Source organism: Lepidochelys kempii, chromosome 5 (genome assembly GCF_965140265.1).
Source record: "Lepidochelys kempii isolate rLepKem1 chromosome 5, rLepKem1.hap2, whole genome shotgun sequence".
Lineage (NCBI taxonomy): Eukaryota > Metazoa > Chordata > Testudines > Cheloniidae > Lepidochelys > Lepidochelys kempii.
This window is the reverse complement of record NC_133260.1, coordinates 120267005-120285084: the sequence shown is the minus strand read 5'-3', so window position 1 is coordinate 120285084 and position 18080 is coordinate 120267005. Positions and strand designations below refer to the sequence as shown.

At 42.4% G+C, this 18080-nt stretch overlaps 1 protein-coding gene across 8 annotated transcripts in view; it reads right to left on the bottom strand.

Annotated features, from left to right (window-relative positions):
- The window catches only part of LPAR1 (lysophosphatidic acid receptor 1), a 132510-nt gene that overhangs the window by 39372 nt on the left and 75058 nt on the right, over positions 1 to 18080 (bottom strand). Inside the window, exon 4 of one of the 8 annotated variants that reach the window (XM_073345598.1) lies at positions 6160 to 6330. The exons of the other annotated variants lie outside the window; for them this stretch is intronic. Coding sequence (XP_073201699.1) covers positions 6239 to 6330 — 92 coding nt within the window. The 3' untranslated portion in view covers positions 6160 to 6238. Of the gene's footprint in view, positions 1 to 6159; positions 6331 to 18080 lie in introns of those variants that run through there. 8 annotated transcript variants of the gene reach the window in all.

Sequence of the window (18080 nt, the reverse complement as noted above, 5' to 3'; positions counted from 1 at the left end):
CTACCCGTATATGCGGTCTTCAACCAATGGCTTTGCTTATACAAACAACATGAGAGCCAATGAAAGAACAAGAGGCCCTCTTCTGAAGAAACAGAAATCGCTGGAAGTAGATCTGACAAGTGTGATTGAGAAAAGAGAACACATTTTCAGGTTGATGGATTTTGGGATTTGTTTGTTTTTGCAGATCCAAAACCAAATGAAGGTAAATGGACTTCAAGCCATTACCCCAGCATGCACAAGTCAGGCTTTCTGCAAGGGAAGAGAACTTGGTCTAGTTTTACTCGAGTTTCATAGATGTTTTTATTGCAGTTACAGAGTGAAAACAGAGCCCTGTTTTAGCTGGAAACCTATCCAGTACCAACTGCAATATAATGTTGTATTAAGCTTCACTTTGATGTGATTATTGGAAACTCAGAGACAACTTGTTCCCTTAGGGCTCAAGTGAGCCCAGCCCTGTAACAGACTATTACAAGCCAGTCCCACCTGTGGCACTGGCTTCCCCGGACAAAGGAGGGGCAGGGCCAACGTAGCTGGCCCTGAGAGGGAGAGAACATATGACACCAAAGAGTGGTGCACGTGTCACATTCCTCCTCTGCTTGTAGACAACACACCCAAGAACTCCCAATGGGCTGCTGTGTCTCTCTGCTGCCCCCTACTGCTCCGGTTTTAAGCCACAAAACAGCCTCAAGCCTTCACATTGTCCCACAGTAACCCACACGCCAAAGAGTTATGTGCTAATTTTTAAGTTACCAGACTGAACGGCAACTCTTTTAAAAGTTCTCCGATTAGCAGATGATGCATTTCCTAATTAGCGCTCTTTGCCCTTTTGCGTAAAATGGGATAAGATTACATTTATTGCATGAACATTCATTTTCTCCTACTTTACAACTGCAACATAAAATAGAAGGTGTCTGATCCCTGCCAAGTCACGCACCACGGTGATTTGCCTATTCCCAGTTTTCCAAGCTCAACAATTCCCCTGCTCCTCCCCCCTAAACGGGAGAGGAATATCAGCACTTCTTGCGAATATAAAAATAAAGTGTGTTTCGCTTGGACAAGAAAACAACGAGGCAAAGCCTGAAGGAATGAAAGAGACCAAGGTAATAAAATCTGAAAGAAAGACAGGAGGAAGGAAAAGGAAGTTATTGCACAGCTCTGATAAGATGTGATGTATTCTGAAGCACTCACTTCCTCCTGTTTAACCGTATAATTCCCCCCCTACATACTCCCCTCTGTCCCAGGCCTGGCTGCAGCATTGCATTCATCATTTGCAAGCAATGCCTTTAACCTCGTCATGCCTGGTTCCTCATTTGAAAACTGGGGTGATTACTCCTCATATTGTAAAGTCTCACTTGGACTGGAAGCTGTCTGGGCAGGGAGGTCTTTTTGTTTTGTGTTTTCACAGCTCCTAGCACAATGGGATCCTGGTCCAGGATTAGGACTCCCTAGACACGACCCATAAAACAAACAAATAATAATAGTGATACTTACCCACCCAGGAAAAGTGCTTATTTACCTATAAACTGCTGTAAGTCCTCTGTATTATTAGTTACTCCACATTAGTCCTTCCATAAATATGTCCATCCAACTCTCCCATGCACAGGACTGTCCTCTCCCAGTACCCAAACTCCTCCCCACTTTTGTCCCCCTCCACTACGCTAGTCTCCGCTGCCCTGCTCTCCAGCCGGTCTCTCCTCCTGTTCCCATCAGAGGATTTGGCCTGGGCAGCTGCCTCTCTTGAGTCCACTCCCTACTCTGTTGGAGACACTGAGACCTAGGGCTAGGAGAAGAGGAGTGCTGCAGCTGTGAGGAGGATACTGGGTGTTGCAGCTGGTTACCTGCAGGGGAAGAAGTGTCGCAGCACTTGGTTGGTGGCGGAAAATGCAGGGTCGGGAGACTTTTGGGGTGGGAAGGGCAGGAGTGGAGAAACCCCTTAACTGAGCAAAATACAGGCAGAAACGAGGCTCTGAAAGATCAAATCCTAGAGGAGTCAAAGCGTGGTCAAACAGAGCAACAGGGATAGCGTCCATACTTCATGACAATTTCTAGGATTTTAGTCATGACAAATGCTAAATAGCTAAGTATGATTAATTTCTCCATAGGGAAAACTGTTAGCTCCAGTAACTTGGAATGTAGTTAATTAGCCACGAGACAGCCACATGGTTTTCATGCCTTTCATATCAGTAAGCTTCCTTAGGCTGCAATTCTCGTGTGTGTAGCATGAAGAGCTAAACTCCCAATTAATTACATTAGCATTTATTTACAGCTTATTGTCTTTTTCCATTAATACAAAATTCAGAAGGTTCATTCTAAGTTGAATACTATTATCTGTAACAAGTAATAGTGAATACAGTTAATGGTTCTGCAAATATACAGAATAGGAGTAATTTTTCTTCTATTTCTAGCCAGAAATGATGCTCCCTGATTTTCTCCAAAATGGCTAAGGTATCACCCAAAACTCTCAGCTCAAGAACAAATAGTTATTACTATGAGTTTGAAGCTTTGGTTGGAAATTTTGAGTCAGGTTTTTTCACATAGTTTTTATTTCAATTTCTAAAATGTGCCTGTCTGAAACTCAAGCTCCATGAAGATATTTTTTTAAAAAAGGCCAAGTTCTAACCAACCCAATTCAGCTCTCCACAACTCATCACAACAAAAGCTCTGCCCTTCCACTGACTCCCTCAGAAAATGTCTAGGGAAAAAGATGTTCCCTTACAAAATACACAGAAAGTCAACAAACTCAGGCTTCAGCAGAGCAAAGGGGAAGCAAGTTCCAGATTTGAAATCCCTCCTCTCAGAATGAGCTAGCTGATAAACATATGTAGAGACAGTGGCTTTGTTGAACACAGGGTAAAAGAATTTTACCTAGCAGTAAATGCCATCACAACATGCCAACAGTTTCTGCCACTTTCAGAGAGTTCATCTGAGCAAGCTGACCCTCTGGTATGCATTGCTGAACAAATATGGAATAAGAAATGTGTTTCTGCGTGAGCGTGACACTACTGTACACCAACACAGCAGTGTTTTGTTGAAAGCATGGTTGTGCTCTGACCTGTATACATTGTATTGTATGCTCTGCTGCAGTTCCCACCAGTTGTTTTTTTAATTAAATGCTTCGATTGTATGCAAGAGGCAAACGTGATCTGTAACCGTTACAATGAAATCAGAAAAACATGCCATATTCATCCCACCATAAAACAGCATGTACATATTGTAAGAGAATTCAGAGCAGGAGAACCAAAGCTAAGAGAGGAAGTGATGCACCACGGAATGAGGGAAAGATGGAGTTCAGAAGGTAGCATGCCAGACAGAATACCACAAAGAGCTAAGAATTGGTCATCCTACCGCATCATTGTTTCCAGCAACATTTCACCAGGCCAGCCATTGGAACTCCCTATAGACATCACCATTCCAGAGTCACCTGTAAAATCCTGGTTCCATTCAAGTCAATAGCAAAACTCCCATTGCCTTCCATAAGGCCAGAATTTCACCTCAAATATCACCACATTTGCTGCATTTTTCGGTCCATTTGCGAAAAGGATTTTCAATAAATTGTGTCTACCAAGATTACATCCCTCTCCTTCCTGAACCCCTATCTCTTTTTGATTCTTTCTTGAGATTGTTGGGATGTTGAGTTTGGTCCATTTTCACACAATGTAATACCCAGATTACCTATTATGCAGACATCCCAACTTTTCCCAGTATTTCTTTCCCCTCCCTTAGGGAATAAAGCACGTCTGCTTTGATATCTGTTGCCATCTGACGCTGATCATTTAGGCATAGAATTTGTTCAGACTTAAGCAATGTGTGTGTGTCTCTCTCTCTCCTGTAAACAAATTACCCTCTCTCCTAGGACCCTGGCTGTTCTCCTCTTGAGCCACTTACACACTTCAACATTCTAATGACTTAGTATCTTGTGAAAACATCCTTCATGCTCCGCCTTTGCTCTGTTTGTGCTGGGAACCAGTGCAAACATCTACTGACCTCACAGGGCTGACTTCATCCCTGGGCTTACTATTTAATATCTCACCTTTGTCTTCCTTACCCTTTAGTTGTTTTTTTTTAAAAAATCACTCCATCTTTCCACATTATTGATGTTTCTAGCATGCTGTTACAGTAGATATTTCTAGGGGGCATGCAGGATTCTTTGGAATATGTTAATCTTTGAACTCTTTTTCTGTTCTCTACCTACATCAATGTTATCACATGTTCTAAACCATTTATAATTCATAATATATGTGTACGTGATTTTCACTTCCTCACTATATTCTTTAGGCTGAGTGCATAATTTTAAAATCTTAAAAAATTAAAATAAAAAAATTTAAAAAGTGTATATGTTGCTAGTTCTTTTTGCTTTTGGTTATGCTTCCTACAGTTCTACACTTTAGAAAGTGACTTTTTCTGAAGTATTATTCTCATTCCTTAACTTCCTCCATCCTCTTAGTATCTCCTCTGCTGGTTCCTCATCACCATCCAATTACCTGCTTAACTGCTCAATAGAAGTGTGACGCTGTCCTGCGGTAGCTCAAGAGCCTGGGTACCACTCATAGGGCAGACTGTTAGGAAACATGACAAAAGCCCCAAACTGGTTGAGAGTTCTATTTGCACCAACCAATCATCAAGAGTAAACTCCGCAGGTACTATAACAGCCTTAACATGGAGTCACAGACAGTCCCCTTGGGTACTCCCCAGTCTCGCCATCCAGATAAGCATACCTTTGTGACAGATGGTCCCTTACATCAAAGGCCACAGCAATATTCAGGTTACTCCCAGTCCCAAAAGTAGCAGTCGCTCACCCCAGGTAAATTACACCTTTGATATCATACCAAAGACAGTGCTTGTAGCCAACCCTATAATAAACTATTTAAAATTTATTACTAGGAAAAGGAAATAAGACAGTTATTTACAAGCAGGTACACAAATGAGCTACAAGGTAAGCAGATACACAAATGAGCTACAATCTTAAGTTTGAAAAGGTAATAGACGCTTCTATAATAAGTAAGCTCTAGATTTCTTTTAGGGCCAACTCAGAGTCCAAGCAGCATAGAGATACAGTTCCTTCTTGTTAAGGTTTTTATTCGTTCCCTCCCATGTACTCTGAACTGTGAACTCAGCAGATGGGAGGAATTCACTTGCATGACTCTTTCATGGGGTGTGTGGAGGGAATAGCTGAAACACAAAGCCTTCTATCCTTTTTAATGTCTCACTCTAGTCCATCTGGTGCTGATGGCCTTTTCCTGTTGGGAAGGACGTAACATCTTCTGCTGGAGATCAGCATTTCACACTAGTTAATCTCTCTCTCCTGTCTGGTGATAGTTACAGAGGCTTACGATACAAATGATTAAATATTACCTTACAATACGGAATACAGATGTTGATGAATGCATGAAGCAACTCACAAGCATTCAATGAACACTAAATGCATTCTTATAATCTTAGTGCCTATTTGAAGAATACTAACACACAGGTGGGCAAGACTGATTCCAACTATGTATTTGCCAGCTTTCAGCTGAGACCTGGGGACCTTGGCATGAGCCGACATCTAGTTTGCCAGCAGCACAAGATTTACCACTCTAGCCAGCCACTTCGGCTGCTTTGTCCACCACTATCTACCCAGAACTAAACATGTCACTGACAGTATTTCTGAAAAACAAAAAAACTCTTCACAGTTAAGCCTTCATCTTATTTAATGTTTCCATCTCTATTGCAGGTCACGGCACATGCAGTTTATTGACACTAATGTCACTGGCTTTAACATGAATCAAAACAACTTTTTCCTTCCTGGCTCTTGTTAGAGGTTTGTGCACCCCGGGAGCAATGTCTCCTACACTGGCATCCAGAAAGCTCCAACTTCTAGAGACAACTGTTAAGTTGCAACGTTCCCGATGGAAAGGAATTCTATCCTAAACTAGTGAGGAAAAACCTATTGAAATCTGTTATATTCCTTCACATTTAGTGCACTGTAATGGAAGACCATCAGAATGTTCCAGAGAAAAGACTGCATTTGCCCATGATCGCTAGTGAGTATGAGTCACAACTGCACAGTGTGCTAATTAACTTCACAGGGCACATCTTGAACAGGACGTAGCATGCAGGATTCATCACCTAAATTCTTCACCACAGTCCTTTTCTCTCCTCTTCAAAGGAGCAGCAAAATCTCTGTGTCCTCTTCAGATTTTTCGTGCTAAACTCTTTTTGGGCAACTACACTGCTGGGTTTGCTATGCCAACCTGCTTGGTCACCACATTGTTGTTCTACCCACAGCTGAGCTCCAGTTTTCCACTACATTATAGACTGCATATTTGTCATGTTCTTGGCATGGTTGCTTCACTTTTTAAGAGAAAGAAAGGAAGAGAAAGAGAAAGAAATAAATGGCAGTTTTCCCCCCAATAAGATTGGCAAGTGACAATTTATACTGTGAGAAAACCAATCCTAGTTTGTTAGCAGCACATGAGGTCTAGGAAAAACACAACATATACATAGTGAGTCTGCTATAGTCTCAGACTAATACACAAGCAAGTTTGCTCTGGAAGACTTGGCTTGATGGCAATCTTTCCACTGACAGTTGGATAAAGCCCTAGAACAGTCCTATTGTTTAAACAGTAGTTATATGCACGTGTTGTCTGTGGCTTGCTTATATCTAATGCTTGCAAATTACCAAATGCCCCTTCGTTTTCTATTTAGATTTAAGAGCTCTTAAAACATCTCATAGCAACAGCTAAAACCCAGGAAAATATGAAGAGAAAAAAGAAAACGGGAGGCAGTGGAGATGCAAAGAGCAAGACTGATCACCTTATCTCTAAGTTGTGGGTTCAATTCCAGCACCAGTGCCGACTGAGAGCCGCTGCTGTCTGCTAGCTGTTTAGTAGCCACGTGAAATAAATTTGAAGGTCTCTGTCCCAATTGTAAGGGACCATCTCCTCCATCAGACTTGACTGACTGACTGAGACACTCCTACAAGAGAAGCCAAAGACTGAAGGGACATGGAAGTAAGCCATACAGGTTTCCAATTATAATACCTTTTTTTAAATTAAGGAGCACACAAAAGTCCTGCGTTTCACATATACAGTGTAAGTTATTTATTAAAAGGCATTCTTTGGGATTGGTGCATGAAATCTCCTTTCCTTGAACAACTGTAAAATCTTGGGCTGAAACAATTTAGCAACATGCATTTAACATCTCTTAAATTAAAGATCTGAAGGGAAAAAAATAATTCACCATTAATCCAATAACTGAATTTAGTGAGATTCATGAATAAGTGAGTTCATTTTTTCCCTAAAGGAAGACAGTAAACTGTTTATCTATAGAAAAGCATTTTAAACAAAACAGGAAATCATTAAGTGACAATGGTCAAGATTTTGGCTGGTTTCTAAACCAGAAAGTTATGGGAAGCTAATGTATGAATGAGGTCCAGCTGTTCCCAAGGAAATTTAAATATTTTTCCCCTCCATAAAATAAAATGACAGTTCCCGAGCCTCATCCTTGCCAAAAACCTGACACAAACAGGAAGTTTTGGTGTCTATCATCATCTTGCAAAGTTAAATAATGGCCTTAGCGCTCCTAAGGGGCACAACGGGTGACACAACCTCGCCTGTAATAGCAACTTGGCTGGAATGGGTGCATAAAATATCGTCGATGACAGGGTCTTGCAGAGTCCGACCTTTGCGGTACTTGTGCCATTGGCACAGACCTATGTAATACTGTGTTACACATTGGACAAGGGTCAAGGAAAAGCAGATGATGATTAAAAGAATTCAGATTTGGGGAGAGCTGGAAGGAGAAAATATTTTCAGTGCATATATCCCCTCCCACCTGCAGCTTTTTAGGCTGGATTTGACTATTTGTTGGCAGCTGGACTACACAAATTTATAGCTTATGGCTATCACTGGATGTTATTTGCTTTAATTTTTTGAAAGAAACTGGCCCCCCAAAAAGTGAAGTAATTAATATTAGTTGGTCTGAAGCAGATGCTTAGAAGACTATGTAATCCCCCCCTTTCCTCCCTGGGTTACTTGGGAGCCAGCAACACTCACCTGCATGACCAGGCGCCTGATGCTGTTGACATTAAAAGAGATCCTGAATATACCAGTGGTGATGTTGGATAGGTGAGAATCCTTTATCTACCCCTCTGCTGCAGTCCCTTTACTCCTAAAGGAATTTACAATTGGCGGTGCCTCCCTCTGGCTGATCCCTGTACACACTCAAGGGTGTGCCTCGGGAACCTCCAGGAATAAACCTATACTAACAACCACCACCTGTGGCATGGGTCTAACTCAAATACCAATTATAAATAATATACATCCCATATACTTAAATTAGAGTTAACACACCTTTACCTAACAACAAAGTCATGGGTATAACCGACTAAGATTAAATGTCACTATTAATTTAAATCCACAGAGGGCAGTTGAATAAAACCAATTAACAAATATACTATACAGTAATAAATGAAACTTATCTAACTGGCATTTACACAGCCACTCTTTACCCCACCCCGGAGTGTAAATTTCTCTGGATTTCAAGTCCTAGGCGCTTGCGTGGGCATGCTGGAAGATCTGCAGCTGGAGACAGCACTCAGTTAGTTCTGTGGATCAGTCCAGCCAAGGCAACAAGCTGCACAACCCCACTGACGATTGGAGCCAGCCCCACCAAATGTCAGCAGCTCTGGGTCCTGGTTCGGTGTGGTGATCACTCTGCCTCTCCTCAGACTCAGTCTCTTTGCTGTGCCCCTCCCCTTGCAAGTACTTGCCCAAACCAGAGTGGGGGTTACTCCCAGCCCTTCACTCAGTCAGCTCAAGGCACAGCAATAGTCTCTGCCCTGGCTCCAGGGAAGCCACCAACCACCTATGAAGCTCCCTGCTCAATCAAGGCCCCTACAGGCTCTCGACAGCAGCTTCTGGCTTCCTAACAGCAGCTCCTGGTATGGACAGAGCTCCACACCAGCAATCTGGCTCCTTTCCCAAAATTGAGCCCATTGCCTGCTCTCCTTGCACTCCTTGGAAAAGCAAGCATCTCACTTTTTCCCCAAGGCATCATGGGAGTTGTGGTCTCTAAGTCTAGATTGCAGCACACAGGATCTTCCCAACTGGAACACTCCCAATAAAGTTCAGAGGCCCCTCTAGTAAAGAGGGCCTAGAACTACTATGTCCAAGATTTTTTAAAATGACTAATGAGTTTGAGGTGCCAACCTGAGAGACCTTAAAAGGACCGCCTTTTCCAAAAGTGCTGAGCATCCACTCTATGAGAATCCGGCCTCTTTAGAGATACCTCTTGTCGGACATTCAAAAACGTAGGTACACAAAATCACTAGGCAAGTTTGAAGATCTGGCCATATTTTTCTAATCAGAAGCACTTAGCCAAGTAGGTCTTTTTTATGTAAGGCATTAAGCGCACCTGAACTTATACTGGGAATTTTAGAAGTAATTTCGCTGTTACGAATTTCTTTGACACTTGGTGCCCCTTTAATTTTTAAAAAAAGCCATTCTGAACCTTGCTACAGCAGTAGACATGCTTATGCAAACACGAGGGCTCACCACAAGAGGTCATCTGAGGCACAGAGTGGACAATTGGCACGCTGAATGAAGCCGCTTACAAACCAGACTTCGTGAGCACCTGAGTCTGCAATGTATATTTAACACATTGAAGACTTTGGTGTTTCCTTACTACCACACATATTGCAGTTTTTAATCACAGAAAATTATTTCATGCTGAAGTTGAAAGAACTTTCTTTTAAAAATGTCCTCCCCCTCCCTCTCCCCGCTTCTAGTATTTTGGTACTTCTCCAAGTTCAATCACAATGCTACATTTAAACAATATGGTTTGTTTAATATCTTTTCAATGTGATTTCTTTTGTTGTTAAAGTCTTTAAGCATTACTTGTATTATGATTGGATCAGCTCCAACTGCAACGTAAGTTTCTGACAAAATGATGTGTGTATGAAGTTTAAATGTTAGGAGCTGATGTGATCCCACTGTACGCAGGATGAAATTACTAGTGATAGCAGAAATAGAGTTATTAGAAACTCTTGGTTTTCTTAAGAGAGCTAAATTTGCTTCTAACTTAACACACTTCTGGAAGTCACTCAGACATTATAGCCATGAGGATAGTATAAAATCTGAACAGAACAGAATAAGAATCTAAGACAGATAATTGCAATGATCAGATTCAATTCAAATTCCAAATCAACTCTGAGCAATGCAGATGTGTTTTCTCCCATCTAGTTATAGTTTAATGGTATCCAATTATGGCTAGGTAGTTAAGGAACAATCATAATCTTTTAAAGTAATTAACAGATCAACCCCAACTACATTAAAGACTGAATTTTGATCTATAAAACACTGACAGCTGCACTCCCCTGGGGCAATATAGATCAATACACCCAGAATGAAACACACAAGAGCTGGGGACAAAGCACTCTCAGCCAAGGGGATCTGGTTATGGAACAAACTTCCAGGGGAGATCAGGAAAATCCTGAGTCTGACTGTCTTTTTTGCAGGAAACACTGCAATACCTTCCTGTCTGAAAAGGCCTTTTCCACTATAAGAATGAGACTCAGCTATCAAACCCCCGTCTGCCTCTAAAGGTACGTCTACACTGGCAAGTTTCTGTGCCAAAAGTTATACCACTTCTATTAAAATGCTGGAATTAAACTGCTGTTGCGTGTCCATACTGTGCTTCTCGTGACGCTGGAGGTGCATACAGATTAGCAGCTCTTGCAACGGCAAAGACAGCAGTGCATGATGGTAGGCACCCCACTGTACAACTGGCCGCAGGGTGCTTTGGGAAGGGTTTGCAATGCCTCATGGGACAGGCACAGTGTCACATTATGCAGGTTTCCCAGTCCCATTGTTCCATGGGCATCCTACTACATTATCAGCAGCTTTTCAACTGAAGGTGGGGGGTGGGAAGGAAGAGTTTGTGACAGGGAGTGCGTGTGCGTGTGGAGGGGGGGAGAGAGACAGTGTGTTTTGAGGGGACAGAGTGTGTCAGCATGCTGTCTTGTAAGTTCAGACAGCGGCAGGAAGCAACCAGTCCTCAGGCAGGGAGAAGGGGAACCACACACACACACCCCCTGCCTCTGTGTTCAGCAGCACCAGCATTCCACATTAATGGTTTGCTTTGTGTCCCGGAGCAGATCAGCACAGCACACAAGGGCTGTCAGAAATGGTGCTTTGAAAGGAGAGGGGCGTGTGTCTCCAGGGCAGCCGAGTTCCAAACAATGAGCAGAGCGGTCACTTGAGGCATTATGGGACAGCTCCAGAGGCCAAGTACAGCCCAGAAAGCAATCAAGCATCTACACTGGCAATAGAGCACTGGAGCTCGTCGAGGTGGGTTCTGCAGCGCTGCAACTGAGGAGTTGCTGAGCACCAAGTGGCTTGGCAGTGTGTACATGTCTGCAGTTTGAGCGCAAAAAGCTGCTTTACTGTGCAGGAACTTGCCAGCGTAGACCAGCCCTGAGCCCCTATCAACCAAAAAACAAAGTTATCCTGAAACCAATAAACCTTCAATGAAAAAGATAATTAATGAAAACTAATTAACTAAACAAACACACACCCTGCAAACCTTACCTCCTAAGACAGAATTTTTACCCTGAATAGGGAGAGGTGCCAGAGACTCCTTGAAGTCTGCCAGGGACCTCACTATTGCTATCAACTTTATGTTGAAGACTGTCAGATACTATGGTAATTGGCAGGAGTATAAAACCCTCAGACAAAAGGCAGATAGTTATAACTCCATTTAGTCACAGAAGAAAGTCATTGGAAAGGGCACCCAAACTTTGCTCAAATGAGCGCTATACTGGCAACTTGTCTGAAGTCCAAAGGCGAAGTACAAATATGCATGAAATGGAGCAGAGCAAGTTTAAATTCTACATACATTGGATCTAGGTGGCCTAGATCAGGTTGAACCATAATATGCTGGAAAATGTAGCCTCCAGCCTGGACTTCCGTATTCAAGATGACATGATAAAGCATAGAACTTTGGGGACTGTATTTAGCTTATACCTAACATTTCGACTGTCTCTGCTTCATAGTTTCCATAGCTCCTTCAAGTTTTCCTGGGATTCAGCTAACTGGCAGCGTCCGGACAAGCTCCCTTCACTACCAGGGAAATTAAAAGCAACAGAAACAGCCAGATGACATGCACTGGAGATGCTATACCACTAGATATCAGTTAACAGAGGTTTAATTCATTTAAACTTCTATCTGTTGTAGATAATTCTCGGCTTTCACTGGTGTAGACATGTAACAAATCCACTGAATCTAACAGAGTTCCTTCAGATTCACAACGTGTAAGATATGAACACCTGCCTCAAGGAGTTGAATTCCTTTTCATGTTGCTAATCAATCTGCATGCACAATATACATACACCTAGGCCTCTCTTGGGTCACTTGGCAATGTGTTCTCATATTCTAAATCCACCGATCAGTAAAAAACAAATACTCTCACCCTCAGAATAGCATTTGCCTTTCAGCTGTGGACATTACCACAGTCTTCAAGTCATCATGATACTGCTAAAAACCTATATATAAATAGGTGTGATAAATGAAGGGGGGAGGGGTAAGCTCCCTTTTATGGACACCCAGCCGGCCAGTAGCTATAAAATCCCTCTTAGTAGCTGTTCTCTAATTGCTCAACCTGTAAAGGGTTAAAAAGTCTCACTGCTATGCATAGGTTAGGAGGAAGGGAGTGGGCACCTGGTCAAAAGAGTCAATGGGAAGGCTAGAATTTTTTAATGGAGAAAAGACTCTCCTTTTGTCTGTCTGTTGTTGTTCTCCCAGGAAGAGGCGGACAGGGCAGCAGTTATGCTGTGAGAAGCTTGGTGCCAGGTATGAAAAATCATCAGTATCAGATGAAACTACAAGAAACTACTCATTTAAAACCCCAGATGTGTAAGTAAATCAGAAAATGTCTAGGAAGACATGATTAGGTTTCTCTCTTATTTCTTTATGGCTTGAGGATTCCTCTGTGCTAACCCCAGGTGCCTTTGTTTTGCTTGTAACCATTAAGTGGACCTCAAGGAAGTTATTCTTGGTGCTTAATCCTTGTAGTTACTCTTTTAAAATCTAGCAATAGCCTGAGTTCCCAAATGTATTTTCTCCTTTTAAAAAAATAAAAATATAATTTACCTTTTAAAAGAACATAACTGGATTTTTGGGTCTTAAGAGGTCTGGGCACGTTGTTTAATTAGCTGGTGGCAACAGCTGATTTCCTTTTTTCTTCCCCCTTTCTCAGCTCTTCCCGGGGTGGGGGAAGGGAGGGGGCTTGAGGGTACCCCACAGGAAGGAATTCCCAAGTGCGCCTTCCTGGGCTCTCAAAGGGGTTCTGCGCTTGGATGGTAGCAGCATCTACCCATCCAAGGTCAGAGAAAAGCTGTAACCTTGGGAGTTTAATATAAGCCTGGAGTGGCCAGTATTAATTTTTAAAATCCTTGCAGGCCCCCACCTTCTGCACTCGAAGTGCCAGAGTGGGGAATCCACCTTGACAATAGCCTTTTGATAATCATGACGAAGGGCAGTGGTGTTAATATTTGGAAGGCTGCTCGGTCTGCATATTTTTGACAATATGACTATTTTAACCTTTGATTCCCTGTTTGCCGCAGGCACGATGAAAAACTAGGGTTGGGCTGTGGTAGAAAGGAATCAAAAACTAGTGCTGACTCAGCCTTCTTTCTCAGTACAACAGTCATTCTAATCTAGTAGTAAAAACACAGTAGTACAGCAGATGACTGAAACACTAGCAGGGCAATACTGGGTTTATTCCCCACCAAGAGTGTTCCTGACAACCTAGAGGACACTGAAAACTGCAGTCCACTATCCATAGAACAGGCAAGGAAGGGAGCAGCAATGCTGCAACCTTTCCTACAGAGCTCTGTCACTTGTCTCAGCTTTGTTCTGGAGGTTCCTTTGCTCGGGATGAAAAGGGACTGCTGCCTCCATGCCCACTGGATTCTCCACTAAGATCAGTTATTGGCACGAAGGTGCCAATTATTGTCCACTGGGATTCAGACTAGACTGAGATCACTTATTTCGCATAGGTCACTCAGGAACTCTCAGATGGTAATAAGTTATGGTTACTACTAACTTCCAACGCCCTTATTCACCCTAGGAGTTCTGTGATCCTGCTTTCTCATGAGGATAACTCAAAAGCTGCTTATTTTGCTGACTTCCCACTTGCCATGGATTTTAGTCCTCAATGGAGGACACGTGCCTTTGACATGTGTATAAGAAATGTACTTCAAAAATTTTAATTTCAAGTGTTTTCTAACATTCTCTGCTGTGTTTGGATATCAAGGTGTTGAGACATATTTTACACAATGTACTGAGATGTAAACTCTAGAAGGATTGAGCTGGTATGGTAAATCCCATGTCCTAATAATTCATTCCCTTTATAAATATGAGACAATAATATTTTACCATTTCCTAGTGACATGAATGATGATCATGCAGATGTGTCAGATTTTACATTAAGGCCCCCCCAGTCCAAACACGCTAAGGGCGGGCACACACACACACACACACACCTATGAAACACCAGGAATGCCAGTGAGTGCATAGGGGATGGCAAAATACTGGCAACCAACAAACCCTTAATTTCTGCTGCATGGTTCCTGCATTTTTCAAATCAGCTCTTATTGATTCTGCACACTATACCCACCAGCTGAAGTCTAAAACTATTTGCATGACCTACCACTGTGATAATCCACACTGATCATCCTCTTCTAACTAGATTATATCTGATCCATGGAAGGGTGCTTTGGCGATACCCACGGAATTGCCAACCCCATTAAGTTGCAGAAGTAATTGCAGAATTTAACTGTTCTGATAGGCACAACGGCATTACAAGAGAAACCACCCTCAAAGTTATTTCAGTACTAGTAGCAGAAAGCTCATGCTGTCTCACAACTATAATTCACAAAATCATGTGTGTAAAAAATGGCTGAGAACTTAAAAAGTGGAAGATAACAGAACACAAATCCCAGCGATGATTCAACCTGGTGATATTCTAGACAAAGAGCTCTCAAATATGCGTCTACCTTTTCCCAGTTACTCCACAGTGACTGAAGAAGAGCTCTGGGTAAGCTCAAAAGCGTCTCTCTCTCACCAACAGAAGTTGGTCCAATAAAAGATATTACCTCACCCACCTTGTCTCAGATATTTGAGGCATTCAATTCTAAAATTATTCTAGCATTTTTCAGGGCTTCAGCATGTCTGATGGGGCCACGCTTTGTTGGGGTGTTGGGGCAGATAATACAACCTGGTCAGGGGAGGTATTTGCTTTCCCTATTAGCTCCAGCCATATTTGGTTGTTCTCATCAGCAAAGCACGCGCTGACAGCTCTTCACAGTGGTTGATGGGTCTGATGTCTGGGCTATGCAACTGGGGTTGACTAGCTGGTTGGTTTGTTATGCAAAACAGCTCTGCTGCACTGAGTGAGGAGGAGAAAGCTCACTGTGTATCCTGTACTGTAGTGACAGCCTTATAACAATTGCTTGTGAAGCTGGTGGATGGATTCAGAAGTTTTTTTGTGGCACTGGAGCTGTATCTTTCTGCCTGTTCACCTTAGGGGGTCACGGTGCAAGGAAGCGGATGGTTTAACATCCCTGCTGGACTTGTGTCTGCTCTCATACAGCCAGACAGGAATAGTGGTCACACACACTATTTCCTGCTCAACTCAGAAGAGTGCCTCATCCGTCAGTTGCCGCTCTAGCCACTGGATCTATCTGCTTGTCAGCTCCAGGCTAGACTATTGTAATCCACTACATTTGCGCAGATCACAGAGGCCACCTGGATGTTAAAGCACCCGGCACCCCACCTACTAACTTTCACAAAGCCGTGGCATGGTCTTAGCAGTGCTTCATGCTCTACGCTGGCTGACTATTGACTGAGTCAGTCAATTTAAAGATCCTGTTCATTTATAAATCCTTAAGTGGCCTGAGGCCTGGTTACCTCAACAGCTGCCTCTTGTTCTACATCATGGAATGGTCCCTGTATTCATCAGGGACATTGTGTTAAGAGCTCTCATTGTATGGGAGGAGAGCTTTTCCGGTGCGCGACCTGCAGCTGTGGAACTGACTTCTGAACCTGAGTTTTACTACCTTTCAGACATGTTGCAAGATATCCTTCTTCCTGCAAATGTTTGCCCAACGGATAGGCAGGGCCCATGATTGCACTTGGGTCCTGATTCTTCGAATAAGAGAACATGATGGAGGATAGGAGGCATGAGAGTGACGCTCCCACAGAGGGACGTCTCTTGCTTAAGAATAAACGTAGGAAGGGAATGCCCAGGGTTACTGCAGTGATGGGGACCTTAGAAATGCGTTCAGTACAACCAGTGAAAAACAAAACAAGAAAGTATTAGACACACCACAGTTGTGAAAAATAAATGAACAAATTATGTGCTGATATATATATATATTTTAAGTTGTGCTTGCAGTTATGACAAGTTCAGTAATTCACAGAAGGTCTGGAAGACTTTTATTCAGTAGAAACTCACTTGCACTAAGGGATCAAAACAAGAAAAGAAATGGCTTTGTCTGCAAAGCTGGTATATACTAAGATTATACCATGAACAACAAATACACGGATGGATTGCCATATGTGCTATCAATTTATATAAGCAACCAATGGGCTTCTCTCTTCTGAGTATACAGGGGAGTATGCACCAAACTCTTGCAGCATTCGTATTGCTAGAACAGATCTGGCTAAATGTCTAGAGAAGGTACTTAAACAATAAATCTCAAGATTTATGAAAAAAATGAGTGAAGCATCAAATACATCTGTAACAAAGGAGGTAAAAAGTCATTACCCAAACAGAAGTTATATGATCGTCTCTGAAAAGCTAGTTAAGAGCTGCTACCTGCTTAGCATTTTTCCTGGCTGTACATCATGCATTTTCTGATGAGTACCAATACGAAAAAGGTCCGTCCTATGCAGGTATTGTCACAAGAGGATGAGCTGTCTTCCTGTGCTGAGTATATATATAACCACAGTTTACAAAGCTGAGAAAGCACAGTGTCAGGTAACATCTGCTGACAAACTGATTCCTGATCAAAACAGCACTTTAACAGTGTTTCTGGGACGCTCCCATGCACAGTTAAAGGGACTAGCAACGTGTTAACTCAGGGGAAGGGGAAGAGTATGGGTTAAGGAATCAGAATCCCCAAGCATTTTGTATCCTTGTCTATGGCTCATTTAACAAATGTTACTTTTGACATCTATTTGATCATAGCATTGGTAATTAATTAGTGACAGAGGATTTATTTTTTGAATTGAAGACTTTGTAGCTGTTTTTCAGTGGTGCAAAAACTCTCTTTATTAACACCAAGAAACGTGCTGGCACTCTCTGAGCATCGTACTGAAATACCACCCAGGCAAAACTCCAGCATGTGTGAGTGGAGGTGAAAGACAGGAAACCTCCTCCGCTTAAAGCACACTCAAGAGAAGACAGGAAGTGAGGTAAGCATCCCACTGGGTTCTAGAAGAGGAGCCAGGCTAGCCAATCCTGCATCTCTTCATGGCATCTTGTTGTTCTTTCGGGGTACTTTCAGCTACATGTGACTAGTCCAGAAGGAATCTAATAAAACCAAGACCGTCTAATCCGAAAACTCATTCAGCTTGGAGATAGCTATTATAAACAGAGGCCGTAAAGATGACCAGTTCTCTGCAGTGGACTCAGGTTTGTTTCAACAACAACAACAACAAAATAATCATTAATTCTATGCAAGTTTGAAAATAAAAAAATATGTTTTAATAACCCCAGAGCAAAATGACAAAAGATCTAACCTGCAGCAACACTAAACCTACATTGTATTTTCTTTTTTATACAGATTGCCATTCTCTCACCATGTTTCATTTGTTTTGAATAACCCACCCTTCCCTGTCCATGCTAGACTAGATTGTTATACAAAGGTCCCCTCTACATTGTACAAAATACTACATGCAATGCCCTTGCTACAACATGCTAATCCCCTGACAGGGTTAAAAATCACAGGTTTGTTTTGTGGTGTGGACAGGGACTTAATTTACATAGTTTTCCTGAGCCTTTCTTCAGCCTTGAGCTACAACAGGGAAGTAGTTCAG